This window comes from Phyllopteryx taeniolatus, chromosome 6 (genome assembly GCF_024500385.1).
Source record: "Phyllopteryx taeniolatus isolate TA_2022b chromosome 6, UOR_Ptae_1.2, whole genome shotgun sequence".
In the NCBI taxonomy this organism is placed as follows: Eukaryota; Metazoa; Chordata; class Actinopteri; order Syngnathiformes; family Syngnathidae; genus Phyllopteryx; species Phyllopteryx taeniolatus.
This window is the reverse complement of record NC_084507.1, coordinates 32,401,771-32,422,280: the sequence shown is the minus strand read 5'-3', so window position 1 is coordinate 32,422,280 and position 20,510 is coordinate 32,401,771. Positions and strand designations below refer to the sequence as shown.

Here is a 20,510-nt window from a genome sequence, read left to right as displayed (position 1 = left end):
TCTTTGCATAAATGAGTGAACGAGTGAGTAGTTAGCTAGCTCCTTTGTGCATTTGTTAATTAGTTGATGTCTTAGTTTGACTGTTCGTTAGTTGAGTGAGCTCGAAATGTTTTCCTAGTTAGTCAGTCAGTGAGTTAGTTGCATAGTTAGTTAATTTTTTTATTGGTGTCTTAGACAAGCTCATCAGTCAGTTTGTTAGCTTGTTAGTTGTTGCTTAGTTTCTTTGTTAACATAGTTAATGAGTTAGTTTGTCTCTTTTTCTCATCTTTTTTGTTTCTTAAGTTAGCTAGCAAGAAGTCGGAAAGAGAAACTGATGCGGTGAGCAGGTATGCGTCGAGTTTAATGTTTGACTGACTGTGTTGCCACGGCAACAAGAAATGTGATGCTGCGGACAGAGCCCAGAAAAAAACATTTTGAAAGTTGCTTTAATTCTTCTGCTGTCTTTGGGCGACATGATTGTTCCTCACAGCGCCCAAAAATGTGCGAGCGCTCGCAGGAAGCGGGGCTTTGGGGGGTCCATTGAAGCGGGGGTGCATTCATGTGCAAATAACAAGCCACGCTGACCCCACCCAACCCAGCCGCCCCCCACCCCTCGCCCCCACCACCACCACTGGGGGCCCAGCGCTGCCGGAGCCGCTCAGCGGACCGCTGACCCCTGAAGAAATGTTAACATCATGTTAGCTTTGCTCATTAGCCTCTGCTGACCCTCATGCCGTGGGGGGGGGGGTGGGGACACGACGGGGTACCCCACATCCTCCGTCTTGACCCCCCACCCCCCTTCTTCTTCCACTTCTACAGCCATCGACCTGATCAACAATCTGCTGCAGGTGAAGATAAGGAAACGCTACAGTGTGGACAAAACACTAAGTCACGCTTGGCTGCAGGTCAGAACCGTCCGGCGCCAGTGAACGAGTGAACAAGTCAATGAGTCAGTGAGTGTGTGAGTGAGTACATGAATCAATAAATTGCACGAATAACAGCGACCCCATGAGTGAATGCGTGAAATACTGAGTGCGTGAGCAACAAGTAAATGAACGGATGAATGAGTGAGCGAGCGAATGAAGCAAACATCCCACAGGTGTTTTCCTTCAACTTGTCGTCTGGCGTTTGTTTTGTTTGGCGTTTGCAGGACTACCAGATGTGGTTGGACCTGCGCAGCCTGGAGAGTCGCGTGGACGAGCGCTACGTCACGCACGAGAGCGACGACCTGCGCTGGCGTCATCACGCCAGGCTCGGCGGCGGCCACGCGCAGACCTACCAGCAGGGGGCCACGCTCTACCCGGCCCGCCAGGACGAGTTGGAGACCCTGAGCGAGCGCGTCAGCGAACTCTGAAGCCGGCAGGAAGTTCGCACTCACGCAACAGGAAGTTGATGGACACAAACAGGAACTTCTAACTAAAACAGCAGGAAGTTGAAAGGTAAACAAACAGGAACTTTCAATAAAAAATAACAGGAAGTTGAAAGGGACACAAACAGGAAGTTCCAACAAAAAAACAAGAAGTTGAAAGGTAAACAAAGAGGAAGTACCAACTATACCAACAGGAAGTTGATGGAAAGAAAATGTGCCAACCGACCTCATGACTCAGAGACTTTTCTCCTTGTTTTTATTGTTTCTTTTTTTTGACGTAAACAAGCAACCAGTAGCAGCTCGTCTGTGTGTGTGTGTGTGTGATGCTAACTCAATGCTAACTTCAGGCTAAACTGTTTTGCTGTCTCAAGCACCTGTGTATCAACACCATTAGCAATCCATGCTAACAGCACGTGTGGCTGTTTCTCTTGTTTTTTGTTAGCAATGCTAATGCAGGAATTTGTTTCATTCGAAGAAAATCCAAAAGTATGTTGTTATAGTGACATGCTACGTGTTAGCGTGTTACCTTTGAAACGACAAACGTTCGATGACAAACTCGATACACGTGGGATGAAAACATTTTTAAAATAAACTTTTTTGGTGTTATGACCTCTTTATGGATTTTGGATTTTCTCGGATTCTTTATGAGAGAGAAGGCGAGTTAACAGATTCTCACTTTTGCTCAAAGTTCAGCCTTGCCAAGGTCTTTGCTCTTATTTGGCGACGACATCATTTATTGTGCATGAGCGTGTGAATAAATCAATGAAAGAAAATCTGCCTTGTCATCAAATGGTCCTCGTTCGCTCGTACCGCTACGCTAGCTCATTAGCACGTAGCACGCCGATGCTACGTCAAGTTGCTTTCAGGAGAAAAGGTGCCGTGACCTTGGCTGAATGAAAATGGAATGAAATGAGTTTCCTTTCTGATCGGGAAGCTCTTTGAACATTTATTCGATATCCTACTAGTGTGCGCTGAACTTACTATGCTCTTTGTCTAGTAGAAAGACTTTCTAACTAGTGACGTTTTTTTCCATTACCAGTAGCACGCAGAAGTCAACTAGTACTTCGTTTTTTCTCACTAGTAGTATGTGTTTGTTCTACTCATGTGCTGAATTGCCTTACTAGTAAGGACAAAAGCATACTAGTACATGAACAATTCGGTGCACTAGTAGCATATCGAAAAAATACTTTTCATACTACCACTACCCATGTTGTTTGTGTTATTGTGTTGGATATTTTTTCTTACTTTGAATTATGATTTGTTTTGACATTATTATACACTTATGTATTTAAAACAAGAGTAGAAGATTTATCAAAATAAAACTGGATATTATTAAATATGTATGTAAAAAACATGAAATAATACACCGAAGTTTTTTTATTAGGTACTATAAATATATATATATATATATATATATATATATATATATATATTTGCATACATACATGGAAGAAAATGACAATAATATTTTTTATATTGCCATAATATTTTGAATATTATTGCCATATATTTTTATTGTTAGTTTTTTTTTTTTACTGTATTGGATTTTTACTTTTAATAATGATTTTTTTTAAACACGAGTAGATTTTACAAGTAAAACAGAATAATATCAAATATTCAAATACGTACTTAATAAATAAGATACGATTACATATATAATAAGATTTACATTATGTACTGTGTCTGTGTGTGTGTGTGTGTGTATATATATATTTGTCTATATATATATGTGTGTGTGTGTGTGTGTGTGTGTGTGTGTGTGTGGGTGTGTGGAAGAAAATGGCAATAATATTTTTTATATTATTGCCATATATTTTTATTTTGAATATTAGGTTATTTTTTAATTAAAAATATTACTATAAGAAGATTTAGTACAACTTATGATAATTAGAGTTAAAAAAACAATGAATCAAATATTTAAACACAACAAAATACACACACATGTTTAGGATTGAACACAATTCATGATGACTGGAGTAACATTTGAATTCACATTTCAAAAGAAACAAACAATAAATAGCAGGAAGTGTTTCTATTGATTTGACCATAAATCCTGTGCCGCTAGATGGCGCCCTATGAGAGGACACAGCTCCACGTGCGCGTGCGTGGGCGTGTGCGCGTGTGTGTGTGTAACACCTACCGCGGTGCTTGTTGGGACGCGGCAGGCCACATGAACACACACACACACACACACACACATTTAAGAAAGAGCAGACAACAACAACAAACACGTCCGTGTGACCAAACACACACACACACACACACACACACGATTAAAACAAAAAACAAAAAAAAAACGTAATTCAAGATAATTACAAGGCGAAAGAAAGCGAGCACGTGCGCACAATTTCATCTTTCATAAAACAGAAACCAGAAAATATTACAAGCCAGAAAATCATCGACGCAACTTGACCAACACGCACGCACGCACGCACAAACATGCACACGCATTTCTTGCAATGATCTTCACCTTCATAAATCTATTTTTACATTTGAATATTCAAGCTTTGATCTAGACAAAACGTAGTCACACTTAGTTTATTCATTAGTACATATTAGTACAAATAATGTATATTAGTACAAATAATGTATATCCTTCATAATAATAATAATCAGAATAATAATAATAGAAGAAAGTAGCATATTAATACAAATATGAAAGAATGACATGGTAAAACAGTTTGGACAAGAAATACATCCAAAAGGACAAATCAACTTTTATTCTAAAAGATTCCAGATCTGTCGCGTATAAATGCAAATCAATAAATGAACCTTTTTCAAACGCATATTTGCACTTTTGTTTGGTAAAATCACGCTGATGAATAACGAGGAGCTACTTCCAATAGCAACGCAAGCGATACTTGCATTGAACCCTTCAGAGGTCATATTTCACTATTTGTCATAAGAACATGGCCGCTATTTAAAGAAAAAGACCAAATACAAGCCTTTGTCGTTTTGTAGAATTGAGAATTTTGCACTTTTGAAGTGCCAAGATGAATCAAAACAACAAAATGGTCAGATTGAAAAAGATATTTGCATTATTGATGCTTATATTTGATGCGCAATCATCTGCCATTTGAATGCATATTAGCTCATATTAGCCAACGTGTTTCTATTGACGGCATAAAACATTGTTGCCATCCATGTTTGTTAGGAATATTCATGTCATAAAAACATTTGTGATGGACACGATGAAACGTCACGTGTTGTCGTTCCATTTTTGCTCCTATTCGTCATTTCCCAGAAAAGCGCGATATAATATCTAAAATGACATTGCCTTACATTTGCCTGACGCAATTCTTTGAGGTTGTTGCGCAATGAATTCCTCCGGGCGACCTTTTGGACAAATTCAACCTAAGAAATTCATTGGAATGCATTTGTAGGGATCCTGTTGCTCATTCGCTTTTATTGACAGCAAGAAAGCTTCCAACATTTGACACGTGATGAAAAAAGGATGATTTGATTTTGTTTTTGTCTTTTCATGTTACCTGCTGCCAACGTGCTCCTTTTTCTTCTTCTTCTTCTACTCTTCCTTTTTTGTTCTCCTTTTTCTTCTCGTTCTTGCGTTTCAACTCTCGGACTTTTCTTGTTTCTCTCAACTTTCTTTCTTTCTTTCGTTCTTCCTTCCTTCCTTTCTTTGTGTTCTCGCCGCTCGTTCGCGCTGCGGCTTTTTTTTTTCTTTTCTTCTCCTTTTCTCCCTTTTTTTTTTTTCCCCCCCAAACTTTCTCTCTCGCCACGACAGCGACGCTACAAATCATCGTGGAAATAAAAATGTCGCTCGAAACATTCGAAATGCCGCCGCTTGTTTGTGACAAGATTTGGTTTTGTAAATATAAGCTGCGATCTTTCATCTACTTTTGACGATCCGACGGGAAATTGCATTGAAACGCAGCAGACGATCGTTTTCATTGACATTTTACGAGGACAAATGTTTGGTATTTCGATGAGCTTTTGGGATGTTTTGCGCGGATGAAAACAATTGTCTCGTTATTTTATTTTTGCGCCTGCAAATTTGTCTTGCCGTTGTTATTATTACTATTTTGGATTCTTGGAGCACATGTTTGATTTCATCTTTTGAAGTGGAATGAAAAGCAAGTGAAGGCTTCGTTTGGCGCCTGCGCGAGGTCCTCCAATCAGCAAGAGGCGAGACTCGGGGTCAGGGGTCAGGGTTCGGGTCCGGATCCACGACGGAGGACCCGCGGTCGTCCGGTCGCCGTGGAAACAAACCTTCATCCGGTGGAACGCGGACTCGGATCTTGGCTACGGCGTCCGCTCGATCGGGCCCGCTCTAAACATAGCGCAGTAGCGTAGTGATGGGACATTGTGATTTCCTCGGAACGGTGACCTTTTGAAAATGGGAACAAACTGTCATCACATTGACGACAATTTTGAATCACGATGAATGATTATGAATTATTAATTATGAATGTGATTGGAGGAAATGTTTCGCGAAGAAGTTGCTCTCACGCGCGCACGCAAACACGCACACGCACACTCACTCTCGCACTGTCACACACATAAACACACATTCACAAACACACTTTCGTCAACACGCGCACACAAACAGTGCGTCAGGCGCGCTGGTGAGACGATGTCGCGGTTGCCGCGGTAACCGCCGCGACCGCTTCCTGTCTGCGTGTTGAATGACAAACACGTCGGCGTGATTGGTGTCGGTGTTTGGGCAACAGAAGGCGGCGGCGGGCGGCGTCCCTCCGTCTGTTGATGACACAAACGAGACGCACGCCAGACAACAGAGCAGCAAAAACAAAACAAAAAAACGAACAATTAACACGCCGCGTCTCGCGCGTCACGCGTTCCTCGGAAACACACACCGCAAAAAACATTTCTTGTCTTTCCCACTTCACACTCACGCATTTTGCTGTCCTCTGATTGGTCGTTCACAGCAAAACCGTTCGACGAGCAAATCCGTCTGTAGCGACGGGGGAGGAGCCGGCAGGCGGCCACGGGGGTCCCGAAACTGGGCCGCCAAACGTTTGTTGACGGGGTCGCCGACGGATCGGAAGCTAATCATCGGCCGGCGGCGGCCGCTGTGTCGGGAACTAAGCCGTCGGCGGGGGCGAGTGTCCCGATCGGAGCGCGGCCCGGTACCAAATGTCGGCGGCCAGATCCTCAGGTGAAGGACCTTGTGGCGCCTCTTGAGAACGATCTCCGAGATTCGGTGAAGTTTGGGGTCTTGCTATATGGGCTTTAGCTTGTTTGGCTCTTTTTTGCGCCGTCTCCTCATTCAGCTCCCCCTCGGCGTTGCATGAGGAGCAACTTGGGGTTCGGTCCTTCTCACTCAAGGACACTCGGACGCGGTCCGCAGGATGGAAACCGCAACCTTAGGGTCGGGAGACGACAGCTCTCGTGGACCTTGTAGTCGATACCATCGGGAACGATCTGGTGGAACGTGCCCTGATGATCTAGGTGATGACGTGGTGGATCTTCAAGATCTTCAATCAGATCCTCCAAGGAATGATCTAGTACATCGCCGTGTGGATCTCTAGTCCTTGATCGAGTCGATCCTTTCGTGGGCGAACCGCTGGAAGTTCTAGGGCATCCCCTACTCAATCTTCTAATGGATTTGCTCATCAATCAGCTATCAGATGATCAATGGATCCACTGTCAGATCCCCTTGTTGATCACTAGTGGATTAGTGGATTCGCTTGTGGATGAGCAAGGGGATCTTCTAGTGAATCTTCTGATGGTTTCTTCAGTGAATCATCATAGAGGATAATCAATGCTAGGACTCTCCCATCCATCCGTCCATCCATCCGTCCATTTTCTACCGCTTATCTGAGGTCAGGTCGCGGGGGCAGTAGCTTTAGCAGGGACGCCCAGACTTCCCTCACCCCAGCCACCTCATCTGGCTCCTCTCGTACGGCTCTACTCTGAGATCCTCCCGGATGACCGAGCTTCTCACCCTCTCGCAAAAGGAGAGCCCGGACACCCTGCGGAGGAAACTCATTTCGGCCGCTCGTATCCGGGATCTCGTTCTTTCGGTCACGACCCGCAGCTCGTGACCATAGGTGAGGGTAGGAACGTAGATCGACCGGTAAATCGAGAGCTTCGCCTTTCGGCTTAGCTCCTTCTTCACCGCAACGGACCGATACAAAGTCCGCATCACTGCGGACACCGCACCGATCCGCCAGTCGATCTCCCGTTCCGTTCTTCCCTCACTCGTGAACAAGACCCCAAGATACTTGTACTCCTCCACTTGGGGCAGGATCTCAGAGGGCACGCCACCCTTTTCCGACTGAGGACCACGGTCTCAGATTTATAGGTGCTGATTCTCATCCCTGCCGCTTCACACTCGGCTGCGAACCGCTCCAGTGAGAGTTGGAGATCATGGCTTGATGAAGCCAACAGAAGCACATCCTCTGCAAAAAGCAGGCGTAGAGGGGTCCAGTTTGGTGGCCTCGGTATTGCTAGGACTCTCCCGTACATCATTTTGTGGATCTGTTTGTAGGTGAACTAGTGAATCGTCTGGTGGATGAGCTAGCGGATCCTCTAGTCAATGTGTATGCAGTGGATTGTCTCGTAAATCTTCCCGTGAATGATCCATTTGTCCACTTTTGAATCCTCTAGTAAATCCTCCAGTGGCTCCTCCAGAGAATGATCTATGAAATCAGCGGGTGGATCGCTACAGTGTAATTTCGTTGATCCATTAGTAGGTGGTCTAGTGCATGATGAGTTTCAGGCTATATTGCATCTCCTAGTGGATTCTCTAGTGAATCATCTGGCGGACGATGTATGGATGGACTTTCAGATCAATTTGTCCATCATCTGGTGGATGAGCTACTGGATCTCCTAGTGAATCTTGAAGTGGATTCACTAGGGGATCTTCTGGTGGATCCCCTACTGGATCTTAAAGTGGGTTCTTTCAGATGGTAGATTCATCCACTGTCGGATCCTCAGGTAAATATTCTAGTTGCTCCTCAAGTGGATGAGCTGGTAGATCCGCCGGGGGATCGTCCGGAGGAAAGTCTGTTTCCATGGCAACCAGACAACGAGCAATTCAATCGACGGTTCTCTTCGGACATCTCGGTCATCTCGTCGACTCTGCGGTCGATCTCTGAGCGGGATTGAATTTTCCGCCGCCACCTGCGCCGCGGCGTTGGCCTCCCGAGAGAAGATTTGAAAAAGAATCTCCCGCAAACACACAAACACATCTGCGTGAAGGCGAGGGCGGGAAGCGGGCGGCGTGCTGGGATAATGATGCCGACATTAAAGCACCGTACACGAAGCAAACAGCCGCGAGCGGCCAGGAAACGCAAAGCGAGTTAGGCCACAAGCCATTAGGAAACGGCAAGAGTTCATCGAGTTGACAGACACGTCAACCTGACGCCGACCGGCAAAACGGCGTCAGTCGCGACAAGGCGCTCGCCGTTAGCCACCTGACCGGTTAGCGTCGTGTGTGTGCACGTGTATCCTTGTATGAGGGCGTGTGTCTTCATGTGCATGATAAAGTGTGCGTTCGTGTGTGCGTGTTGATGGTGTCACTGGTGATATTGGTGATGACGGGCGTGGGGAGGGTCGGGGGGTCATCACCATCCGAATCAGCTTTAATCAAGGCGGCGGCTGGCATCAAATCAGACAAATGATTGCCGCCTTTGAGCCGCCGATGGAGAGGGGGCCACCGCGCCGCAATCAGCTCGCCGCCGCCGCCGCCGCTCACTTCCTGGAGATTCTTTTGCCAGCTGATCGGCGGATGACTGACGGGCGCCGCGGAGGGAACTTGTGCGTTTTGCCGGCGTTTTAGATCAACATTCCCCGCCACCATCGAGTTCATTTTTACAACAGCGCAGAAGAAGATGAGCGCCGCAGAGATATTTTTCCCCCCCGCATGTTAGCATAAACCAGTCAAGTGTTCGATGCACATTTCCGGTGGTACGTGGGCTCCCCTAGTGGTACGGGAAAGAATCGCTGGATTCCATGTTGATGCTGTGCATACCGGTGCAGTGGCTTCTACGTTTTGTTCAAGATGGTACAATCCATTTGTAGTCGTCCAGTTCAATGAGATTTCCCTTTGAAGTGTGATCAATTTGCATTGAATCTGTTGCAACTATTATTTCAAACGTGTATATTTGGATCTAAATCCTTTGAATGGAATCGTGTCAAAAGTTTGACATCCTGAAGTGTAATTGTTACAGTAGGGGGCAGTGGAGAGCAAAAAAGAGGACGTGAAGGAGGAGGACAAAGAAGCCGCCTGACGACAAACATGGCAGGAGTGCGAGCGTCATTTGAAGCACGCGACACACTCGTTCGTACGTACGACTGTTCTTGAATTGGACGCGACACTTTTATTCCTTTTGCTCGGGCGCATATTGTGTGACGAGCGTGTTTTTACTGGCATTGGGTTCGTTCCTGAGGACGTGCAGACTCGCCACTTTTCTGTTGGCACGTGGTTTTTGTTCAGGCGCACGTTTTCTTGCATTGTGTTCATCCCGTAGGCCGTACAGGCCCGAATGTACTTGACAGCGCTTTCCTGTTGACGCGTGGCTTTCCCTTTATGCTACCGACGTGCAATATTGTCCTCCTGGCGTGATGTGCTCATTCCCGAGGACGGCGGCGCCACTTTTGCGTCGTGTCGTCACAATTGTACTTCGGATCAAGCAAAAGCTCCGATCCTTTTGCGAGCGTTGCTTTTTCCCACGCTCCACCCGCTCCCGCCGGAGCCGGCGCCGCCGCCGTCTTCCCCGGGGACGACGACGGCGGCGCTTTTTGTGGCAATTCGGCAGCTCGCAGGTCTGGGAAAGACCCGCGCCGCTTTTCCCAGACGCGGCGGCTCGTACGTACGCCGCGGCGGGACGACAGGCGCGGGCGGGCCGGGGCAGATCGGGTTTCTGGCTCATTGTGGGATCAGTGAGCAGAAGATGCGGACGCCCACGCCACAAAAGTGCATCAAGTCGACACGCGTGAATGCGCCCAAAATTCACGCTTCCTGCCACATTTCCATCGGAACGATTGAGTCCTTTCCCAACTGCGACTCGTCCTTCCGTTTGGCAAACCATTTCAACGTCACAAAATGTCCCCGTTTTGCCGGTATTCCACATTTTCTGTGCCAATATTGCCAAATATTGGACATATTGACTTCCTCCTTCCACATTTCTGAAATTCAAAGCATTCCAACTTCCAAATATTCCCAACATTCAGGTCATCTTGGTCATCAACTCTTTTTCCACATTCACAAAAATTCCCACATTTTTGCAGTGTCGCACGTTTTCCATTGCGACAACACAAACATTGGACGTCAAATTTCCGACTTGAAATTGTTCACGTGATTCCGGACATCGTTTCAATCGTTTCCACGTTCTCAGACGTTCGCAGTCCAATAGTTGGAAATTCGAAATCAATCATGAATATTTCGCAAGCAATTCAAACGCACTGTTTTGTGACATCACAAGGCGGATTTCTCATGTTTACAAAATGCTCCCATTTTTGGACTATTCCACATTTTCCATTACAAAATTCCCAAATGAAGGATACATTTAAAAAAAAAAAACAAATCTGCTTTTTGAGTCTCATTTTAATGATTTCCACAGCATTTCAGTTGCAGTCAGGAAAATCATATTTAGACATAAACACCATGATCATAACATGCTGCTGGAAATGGGATTCAACAACGAAGCACAAAGTACCAACAGGGAAAAAAAGAAAATCTAATCATGAATTCTATATTATTGTTTTGAATCATGGTTTTTTTTCGTGTGTATTGTCAACATTTCCACACTCAACATATTATTATATTATTTCAACAGTCACAGTTAAACAATATCAATAATTCATCAAAAACAGCAGGAGTCCAACTTGATTTCATTTTATTTTCCAGCTCTCCGCGAACAAGACGCACGGCGTCCTGATTAAATCTTGGATTTGGATTCGTGGTGTCGCGAATGTCAAAGGTTGAATTTGACGCATAAATGTAAAGTTCAACAAAGTGGCCCACCGCACATGAACAAACAGGTTTTTGGTCAATTGTCTTCAACAATATCAATCACAACTAACGTGTGTGAACATGTGAGAAGTTAGCTCACGTCAATATGAATAATAAAAACATTTCCAAAAGAGACGCACAGCTGGCCGATCAATAATCAATCAGGAAGCCGAGCGCCGCGCGACGGGCGGACGCGCGGCTCGGGAGCGCGGCAGGGACGTAAACAATCCCACGACCCGCCGCGCGGCCCCCGGCCCTCGGGCGGCGGCGACGGCGGCGCGGGCATACCTGCCGGCCCCGCCCCCTCCTTCCACGTTGACAGATGGCCGCTCCATTAGACGAGAATGATAAGTGGCTCTCCATTGGAGGAAAGAGCTTCCTCTTGACCCCTGACCCTCCGCGAGTATGACTCTTGACCCCTCTTCGGGTTCCGCTCCTCCCCCGCTCGCAGGTGCGAAACCTTTTTCAGGAATAAACACCAGAGTGACTTTGCAGTCGGCGAGGTGGCGGAGAGCCGACGCGCGGAACCGCCGAGCGTTCGGCGACTGGCGACGGACGGGCCCGGAAGGATGAGCCGCATGCTGCGTCACCACACACACAAGGCAACGACCGCAACGGAGAAACAACAATAACGGGCAAAGACGTAAGGAAGGAAGGAAGGCTGGGAGGAAGACGGGAAAGAAACAAAGGAGGTAGGAAGTGAAGAAGGCAAAAAAGAAATGAGGCAGGAAGTGAAGGAGGAAGGAAGGGAGGAAGTCAGGAACTGTCAGCCCGAAAATGGCGAAACGTCTTCAAGAAGAGTCCAGCTGCCTCCGTTCAACCTTTGCCGTAAAGTAACTCGGAACGCAGCCGTAGCCTTGCATCGTGAGCCACGTGCTGCTTCACCGAGACAAAATGCTTCATGAAAACGACGAGCTGATCACATGAAGAAGACGAGTTCCAAATCGGTTGTGGTGGCGCTGGGCGTGGTGCTCGGGGCGCGTGCTATTAGCGCTAGCGCTCGGCGCGACGGCGGCGGAAAGGAAAGGAGGCAGGAAGTGAGGGAGTGAAGGAGGAAGAGACGAACAAGAAAGGAAGGAAGGGAGGTGAGGAAAGAGAGAGAGAAAGGAAGGAAAAAGACAAAGGAAGGAAGGACATGAGGGAGGAGAGAAGGAAGGAAGGAATCGCAAAACAAAGTTGAAACGTCCTCAAACAGAAAGCGTTTGAAGAAACGCAACTGCGACCCTTCGCGGGGTCAAAGGTGAGCGCTGCAGTGGACGGCGTCACACTGCTGGAAGGTCAAAGGTTACATTCAAACAGGAAATCAGCTGTCCGATTGGCCCGACGACATCAAGGTGCTCATTTGAAACGCAGCAAGTCAGTCAAGAAAGTTTGGCCCCTAAATCGACCCCGTGACCCCCCATTAGCCGCAGCTTTGCCGGCGTAGGGAGTCGTTAGCGCAGCCGTGAGCCTCTCGGCTCCAAATATGGCCGCTTGTCACCACTGCGCTTGATTGGCAGGAGCCAGGGGGCGTTTACGTGATGGGAACGCCACTCGAGATGTGAATTGGCTCGGCCACTCCAATCAGGCCGCCGGATGACAAATGAAGTGTGTCTCCCTCGCCCAACCCCCCCCGCCCCCCCCGCCCTCGTTCGCCCCCCCCCCCCCCCCCAACCCCCCCACCTCCTTCTTCACACTTCTGGGCCGTCCGGGCTCAGGAAGAAAAGGCGAGTTCATGCGGGAGTGCTTGACAGCAACACAATCACATTCCCATTCAGCCCCCCCGACCCCCACCGCTCACCGCTAGCCCGCTAGCACGCTAAAGACGGCGACAAGGAGGAGCGGCGCGGCCCAATTAGAATCTGTGAAAGACACAAAAGGTCTTTAGAGGTTTGGACAGGTGTCTCATTTTGTCTGCTTTGGCCGCAGGACACTTTGGCAGCTTTTTCAATCGCGTTTGTGGCCAGCAAACGTGACGGAGTGGGAGGAAGAGGTTATTTGTCTCGCTGTCACGCCGCTCGTCTTCCCCGGCCTCCGTGGGAACGGCGGCGCGGGGAAACGAAGTCGTCTTCGTGTCGCGTCGCATCGTGCCGCACCCAAAAATACAAATCCCAAAAAAATACAGAAATAATTCAAGCTTGATTTGGGATTTGTTTCGCCTCCGCAAATATGCTAATTTTACGACAGACGGGAGCGCTAACCCTCCAACGGGAAGTACAAAAGCTCCTCTCGGGATTGTGGTTTTTGCTCGGGAACGTTCCTTTCCTATCTGCTCGAGACGACCCGGAAGCACTTGGAGGAAAAGCTCGTTAGCATAAGCAACCTTCGCCAAAGGAGAGGAGGAGATGTATTTACTAGACTTCACACCGATTTGATCGGGCTGATCGGCATCGGCCCGTATTGAGCGTTTTACGCCGAACGGCTTCGATGTCATAATTCGCCGATCCGATCAATGACGTCTGATCGGCTGCGCGAAAGACATTGACTCCGCGTCGCCGCGTGCACGGTATATTTGAATCCAAAAGCGAATTTATTTTTCGCCTTGTCGCGTGTCTTTTGACGTAGCACTGCAAATATCTGACGGCCAAAGACGTTATTTAAAACAAACCAAAACAAAACAGAAAACCTCGGCGGTGTGGGACCGACAACACGTCGGAGCCAGACGACACGTAACGCCCGGACCCAAATTTGCTCTTTCAGAATCCGAATCCGAATCCGAATCGTCTTCATTTGCCAAGTACGCAAGGAATTTGTCTCCGGTCGTCGGAGCCGCTCGAGCGCCACAACAGACGGTCGATTGACACGGAACGCTTGGTCGGACGTCAACATGCCGTCGTTCTGTCCAATCGCGGGTGAGCTCATTTCACGACGGTACGTTAGCACCCGTTATTTCCGTCATGTTGCAATGTTGCTTTGACCCCACCGATGAGAATCCACGAACTGACTCGAGCGGTGATTTCCGACCCTTACGGAGCCGAGGAACAGATTTGACAATTGAAAAATCTCACGGAACACCGACAAACAAAAATGTCACAAAACGTGGATCCGTGAACTTCCTGCCATCTAATTTATCCTTTGTCGTGTCTGTCACGATGCCTCACTGTGGCAATGTCAACATGAACATTTGCCTCAATAATTGGAAGATGAACACTAAAAACAGCTGTAAGCTATGTGCAAATATGTCAAATATGGACGAGGGATAAAAAAAAAACCTTCGAGACTTTTTTCATGCTTCAGAAAACACAGAAGACACAAACACAAACGCCTGCAGATTTTCACCTGATGAAAATACATTCGAAAGAGCAAATAGTTCCAAGGTTTGAATGGCGCTCGCTGTGTCTAAAGGTCCTCATATTGACTTTGACTTCTTTTTGCGATTTCTTTGGATTGAATCGTTGTAGAAACATTTGACAAGGGCAGAATCGCTGAATTATTGCTCATTTTCCTATGGAGGAAAAATCCGCAGGCTAGAGACTTAGGTCAGCAATCGTCGGCACACTCGGTCCCAGTTCGGAATAATCGATGAATTCTCATCAAAAGATCATCTTTTTTAATATATGTGTGTGTGTGTGTGTGTGTGTGTGTGTGTGTGTGTGTAGGGCAGCATGAATATGTTTGCGACCTCATTGTTGTTGTTTTTAATTAGTATTGAGGTGCTGTTGTTTGAGTCAGTTTTGATGTCGCTTTTGATTGTATAATCAACAAAATTGAAAGATCCTCAAACAGGAAGTAGAAATCTCCGATGCCAGGCAATAAAAGGAAGTACAAAGCCCCTGAAAGCAGAAATATAAGAGTTCAAAAAGTCCGGAAACAGAAAATCAAAGCTCCTGAATCACACAGTGGAAACTTCCTCAAACAGGAAGTCACAAAGAGCACGTCACAAGATCCGCAGAAAGGAAGTCAAAGTCCCCTCAAACAGGAAGTGGAGCGCTCCTGCAAAGCGGGTGCAGGACTCGATGCTTGTCTCTCGCTTCCTGCCAAATAGTGAGCCACCACACGCGTGTGACGGCCGCCACGTTGGAGCGACGGCGACGCGAGCGGGCGAATTGCAGGCCTCTGGCCAGGATAGCGGGGGCGGGTGCGGGTGCGGGTGCGGCGCGGGGCAGGGCGGGGCGGGGCGCGGTGGAGGGGGAGGGGGGCCGGGGGGTTTGAGAGGAGGAAATGTGAGAACGCTGGAGGTGACGGGCTTTGTGTGAAGGTGTGAACGCTGGAGACAAGAGCACAGAAAGTTGTTCTTGTCCTGAGAGGAAGAGGACATTCACCCCCTCAAAGACCCCCTCCGGATCCCCAACCCCTCGCGGCCCCCCCGCCCCAATTAGACAAACATTAAGGTCGATTAAGGGTCCTCACGGGAACGTTGGCTCTATATAATTACCTTAATGGGCGGACTCTTTCTCTCTTTCTGTCTCTTTCTTTGGACCCTCAATGTCTTAAACAAACTTTGGAGGGCCTGAGCGGGTGGGGGGGCTGGGGGGGGTCAGACAAACGTTGATGGGCAGCGGGGCTGGGGGCTGGTTTCCCATTAGGCTTTGTGGCAGCGCTCCATCACAAAGGCCTCGCTTGAATTGAAGCTATTGGCCCACAAACAAGGAGCCGTTCCCACCGAGGGAGGGGAAGCGAGGGGGGCACGAAACAGACCCCTGACCGGGAGGGGGTCAGGGGAGGCCAGTGATAAAGATGTCAGATTCGATAATGATGTCACTTGTGAGCGCCTCAAAATCGACTTCCTGTCAGCCATCTTGCTTCAAACGGCGGTGACGTGTCACATGACTTTGTGATTTGATTGATAGGTCGAGTTTTTGCCTCGTTTCATAACGACTCTTTGAGATTTTCACGTTTTCTGGAAAAGGAGGTTTCCACATGATTTGGCCCAAAATTCGATACCCATGGTCCCAGATTAGCCCAACAAGTCCTGAAATATGAATAGAATAAGGAATTATATTGGAACCTTGATAGAACGGACTAATAGGGGCAGGGGGTCGTCCGATATAGCCGATTGTGCCACTTTTGTTTTTCTTTTGAGGCCATATGCACCCATAGTACTGTACAGTTTTTTGTGGCCTAAAACTCCCAGTACAGTACAAGTAAGTGGAAATAAATATTTTTTAAAAAGCTTGAATGTTTGAAAGTTTCACATTTTATCCAAACTTACCACGCCGGCCGGTGTGCTTGGCCATGGTGACATTGTTGACGTAGACGACTCGTCGTAGGCGAGTCGCTTTCATGCGCCGCGAGGAATTAGTGCGCTTCCTTGTTCCAAATCTGTTGCCAAAGACGCACGGCTTGACAAAAAAAATGTTACTGAACCAAAAATAGCAAGTCAGAGACTCCAGAGACTTGTCGTCTCATGTCTCTTCCGTTCTGCCTCATTTTCGGTCATGTTTCGTGTCTGACGTATGCCGCTTGATGCCTCATTTCTTGTCAGGTCTCACGTGTCATTGTGTCTCATCACGTGGGATTTTTCACGTGCTCGTGCGTCATCGTGCTTTATGCTTCACGTGCCTTACATCACGGTTTCACCATGACTCACCCGCCGCGTCGCATCAAAGCCCGTCACGCGTCGTGTCACGAGGTCATCGTGTCGTACGTCTCTTACTTTAAGCCTTGTTTCTTCTCATGTCTTATTGTTTCAGATCTCATTTTGTCACGTCTAATCATGTTTTCGTGTCATCGTGTCTTATTTCATATTTCATATTTCATTTCTCATCATGTCTCACGTGTCTTGTGTTACGCCTCATTTCTTCTCATGTCTCATGATCTCAGGTCTCATCGCGTCTTATAACATTTCATGTTTCATTTCTCACGTCAGAAGTTCTCTACCGACCCGCAGCCACGCGATCGGGCGCCGTCGCCAACTTGGCCACCGCGCGAAAAAAAGTCTGTGTCAATCCAGAGAAGAAGTGTGTGGCGTCGGCAATGGCGACGGAGAACAAACAAACATTTGAGGTTTTCTGGCGGCTCGCCTAGCGCCTCGACGCTCGGCGGCGCCGCTGATTGACGCGCCGCAGTCCATTGTTGCGCCGCCAGCTGTGGCGGGAAAGTGAGCGGCAACCGTGGCGTCTGTTCGGGTCGGCGACGGTGCGAATCTGTTGAGTTTTTTTCCTCCGCGTCGGCCGATCGGAGACGAGGACAAAAAGCCCCGTGTTTGAAGGAGACGCGCTAAAAAGTCGCTTTTCCTGAAAATGCACGTCATTTGCATCTTGGAGCGACCCAGCCAATAGCTTCGCGGCGAGACTGGACAAAGTCACAGAAAGAAAGAACTACTTTGATGCCAAAGCGCTAATATGGCAGCACAGATTAGCATTAGCGGCATTAGCTTCTGAAAATAATGTTCTAATAAGGTTGCCGTCTCTTTGTATCTCACGTGTCGTCATATTTCATGTCTCGTCTTGTAACATTATGTCTCATGTTCCGTGTCTCATCATATCATGTTTCATGTCATCGTGTTGAATGGCTCATGATTTATTATTATTATTTATTATCCCCGAATTTCTCATCGTATGTCTCACGTCGTGTTTCGTGTTTCCTCAAGTCTCGTGTTTTTATGTCCTAATTCCCCATCGAACGAGCCAATTTCACCACGGCAAGAAACCTGCTGTCAAAATCCGTCCGAGCGGCGACCAAATGGCGACTGTCGCCACTTTAAGCTGTCGCCGCTTTTAACTCGCTTTTATGCTAATGTTTCACTCTTTTTGCCATGTTTGAGCACGAAGGTAATGAGACTTCTGCGCCAACAAAAGAGCGCCGCTGACGGCCTACTTTGACACCGCCTGCCCGGGACGCGGCGGGGGGGCGCCGCTACGGGGGGGAAAAAAAAACACAGCGCTGACAGGAAGTGACGGCGGCGTGCGAACCTTCGTTTTGCTTTCGGCGGACGTCGATCCGGCGATGATGTCGTTAACGGCGACCGAGTGCGGTTCCAAAAGTGTTTTTTTTCATTTAATTGATCAGTCAACTATATCGCCCACTTCATCCAAATCCCTATACGGCTCTTTTCATATCATATATATATATATATATATTTTTTTTTTTTTTTTTTTTTTTGGCCGTGTGTTTGTTTTCAATCTAATTGATCAATTTCTTGATGCCGCTTTGTTTTTCTCTGGGTTTTTTTTGGGTGTCCCATGTTGAAAGAATCCAGCTTAAATGAAATATTGTCGGCATTCCTAATCAAGGCAGCCCTTATTGACGGAGCAAACGGAGATCGACTTCTTTTTCCAACAGCAAAGACCAAAGTGCATAACGGCAAAGACGCAAACAGCTTCCTACAAACCCTGCGGGTGGCCCATCAAACTCTGCCGATACAAGAACATAAATGATCCCAATTACTCAGCCAAGCCGTGACGCTCAATCCAAATAACGGGAAATCAGAATCAGAATCAGAATCATCTTTATTTGCCAGGTATGTCAAATGGTGTGAGTGCAAAATGGCGGCCGCATCACAGATCCATCAGGAGCCTCCCTCCAGTGGCGATAACGCAAAAGACAGCTCGCGTCACATTTGTCAAAGAAGGCAAAACAAGGAACTGCATTTGTGTTCCGCCAAGTATTTGCTCAGCTGCCTTGACTCACATATGATTTCAAGCCACATCCCATTTGAGCTCCATTTGCTTCCCTATGACGCAGCTGTAACAGCTTCAACTCTTGTGCGAAGGCTTTCCACAAGCTTTAGGAGTGACTTTATGGCAATTGTTGCCAGAAGCGCGTCAGTGAGGTCACGCACCGATGTTGGACGAGAAGGCCCGGCTCACTGTCCGCTCCAAATCAGCCCAAAAGTCTTCTATGGGGTTGAAGTCAGGACTCTGTGCATGCCAGTCAAGTTCTGAATCAGAATCAGAATCGGAATCGGAATCGGAATCATCTTTATTTGCCAATTCTGTTCAAAAAACACACACAAGGAATTTGTCTCCGGTCGTCGGAGCCGCTCGAGTACGATTGACACAGAACACTTTGGGGACAGAAAGACATTGACACAAAACAAAAAACAGTCACTGAGCAGTAAATGGTTGGCGAGTTATCTGGTAATGCTGGTACCTTTTTATTTTATTTTTGACAATTGTGCAACCACACCAGCCACACCAAATGCTCTCATCCGAGTCTTTATGGACCTTGCTTTGTGCACTGGTGCGCTGCAGCATTCAGATTTCCTCTATTTATTATGTTTTGGACATTTCCAACTTTGTAGGAACAGTTTGGAGATGGCGCCTTCCTGTTCCAACATGCCTGTGCACCGATGCACAAAGCGAGGGGTCCATAAAGACCCGAATGACGAAGGAGTTCGGTGTGGATGAACTTGATTGGCCTTAATGCAGTCCTCGCCTTGAGCCGATAGAAGACTTTTGGATGAATTAGAGTGGAGACTGCGAGCCAGGCCTTCTCGTCCAACATCGGCGGGTGTCCTAGCCAATGCGCTTCTGGCAACAATTCCCATAAACTCACTCCTAAACCTTGTGGAAAGTCTTCCCACAAGAGTTGAAGAAGTTGGACCAATGTCATCTTAAATCTGATGAATTAAGACGAGGATGTCACTTCAATTCATATCTGAGTCAAGGCAGGTGAGCCAATACTTTTGGCAATATCGTGTAGTTTTCATGTACAAGAGGAGAAAAATCCGATCCATCCAAAAATGTCGTTAGCATCTTCAGAACGTTGGACCAGTAGAATACTGACATATGGAGATACAAGTACGTGGAGATGCAATAATATTGGTCGTTCCTCGCAAAGGATAAAGAATATATGCCTGTGAGTATTGCTTGTGCTAAAATATCCTTTGCTTAAAGGGATATAACACCACCACACTGACGCTATATGTTAGCTTTTCTATGGCGTTTTGCATGCTTTGTTAGCTTTAAGCTAAACCTTTCTAAGACAAAACTATGTGTTTTTTGTTTTTTTTTAATACATACTGTGTAATTCTCTTTGTTTGATGTTTAGTTTGACAGTAAACTTGAACTGAAGATTTGGTGAGTCGATGCACACACACACGCGCACACACACACACACACACGCTCGTCACATTGACAGCCAATCGTTGACCTTTGACCCGGGCATCATCGCTGACAATGAAAGGAAGGAAATGAGCAGTTGCACTTTTACAGAGTGGTTGTTTTGCGACACACAATACAACACAAAACTGCGTTGAAAACAACACAATACTACATGCACAACTGACACGACGCTCACGCGACACAAGGGTCACGTGGCGCAACACTGTTGCTAGGCGACAAACTAGCAGACAACCACTCA

General features: G+C 47.2%; 1 protein-coding gene across 3 annotated transcripts in view; it reads left to right on the top strand.

Moving 5' to 3' along the window:
• prkd1 (protein kinase D1) overlaps positions 1-1,957 on the top strand; it is a 30,552-nt gene extending 28,595 nt beyond the window's left edge. For all 3 annotated transcript variants that reach the window (XM_061777107.1, XM_061777106.1, XM_061777105.1), the window contains 2 exons: positions 799-884; positions 1,130-1,957. In XM_061777107.1, the coding sequence (XP_061633091.1) occupies positions 799-884; positions 1,130-1,333 (290 nt within the window). In that variant the 3' untranslated portion in view covers positions 1,334-1,957. The remainder of the gene's footprint in view (positions 1-798; positions 885-1,129) is intronic.
• The last annotated feature ends 18,553 nt before the right edge of the window (positions 1,958-20,510 follow it).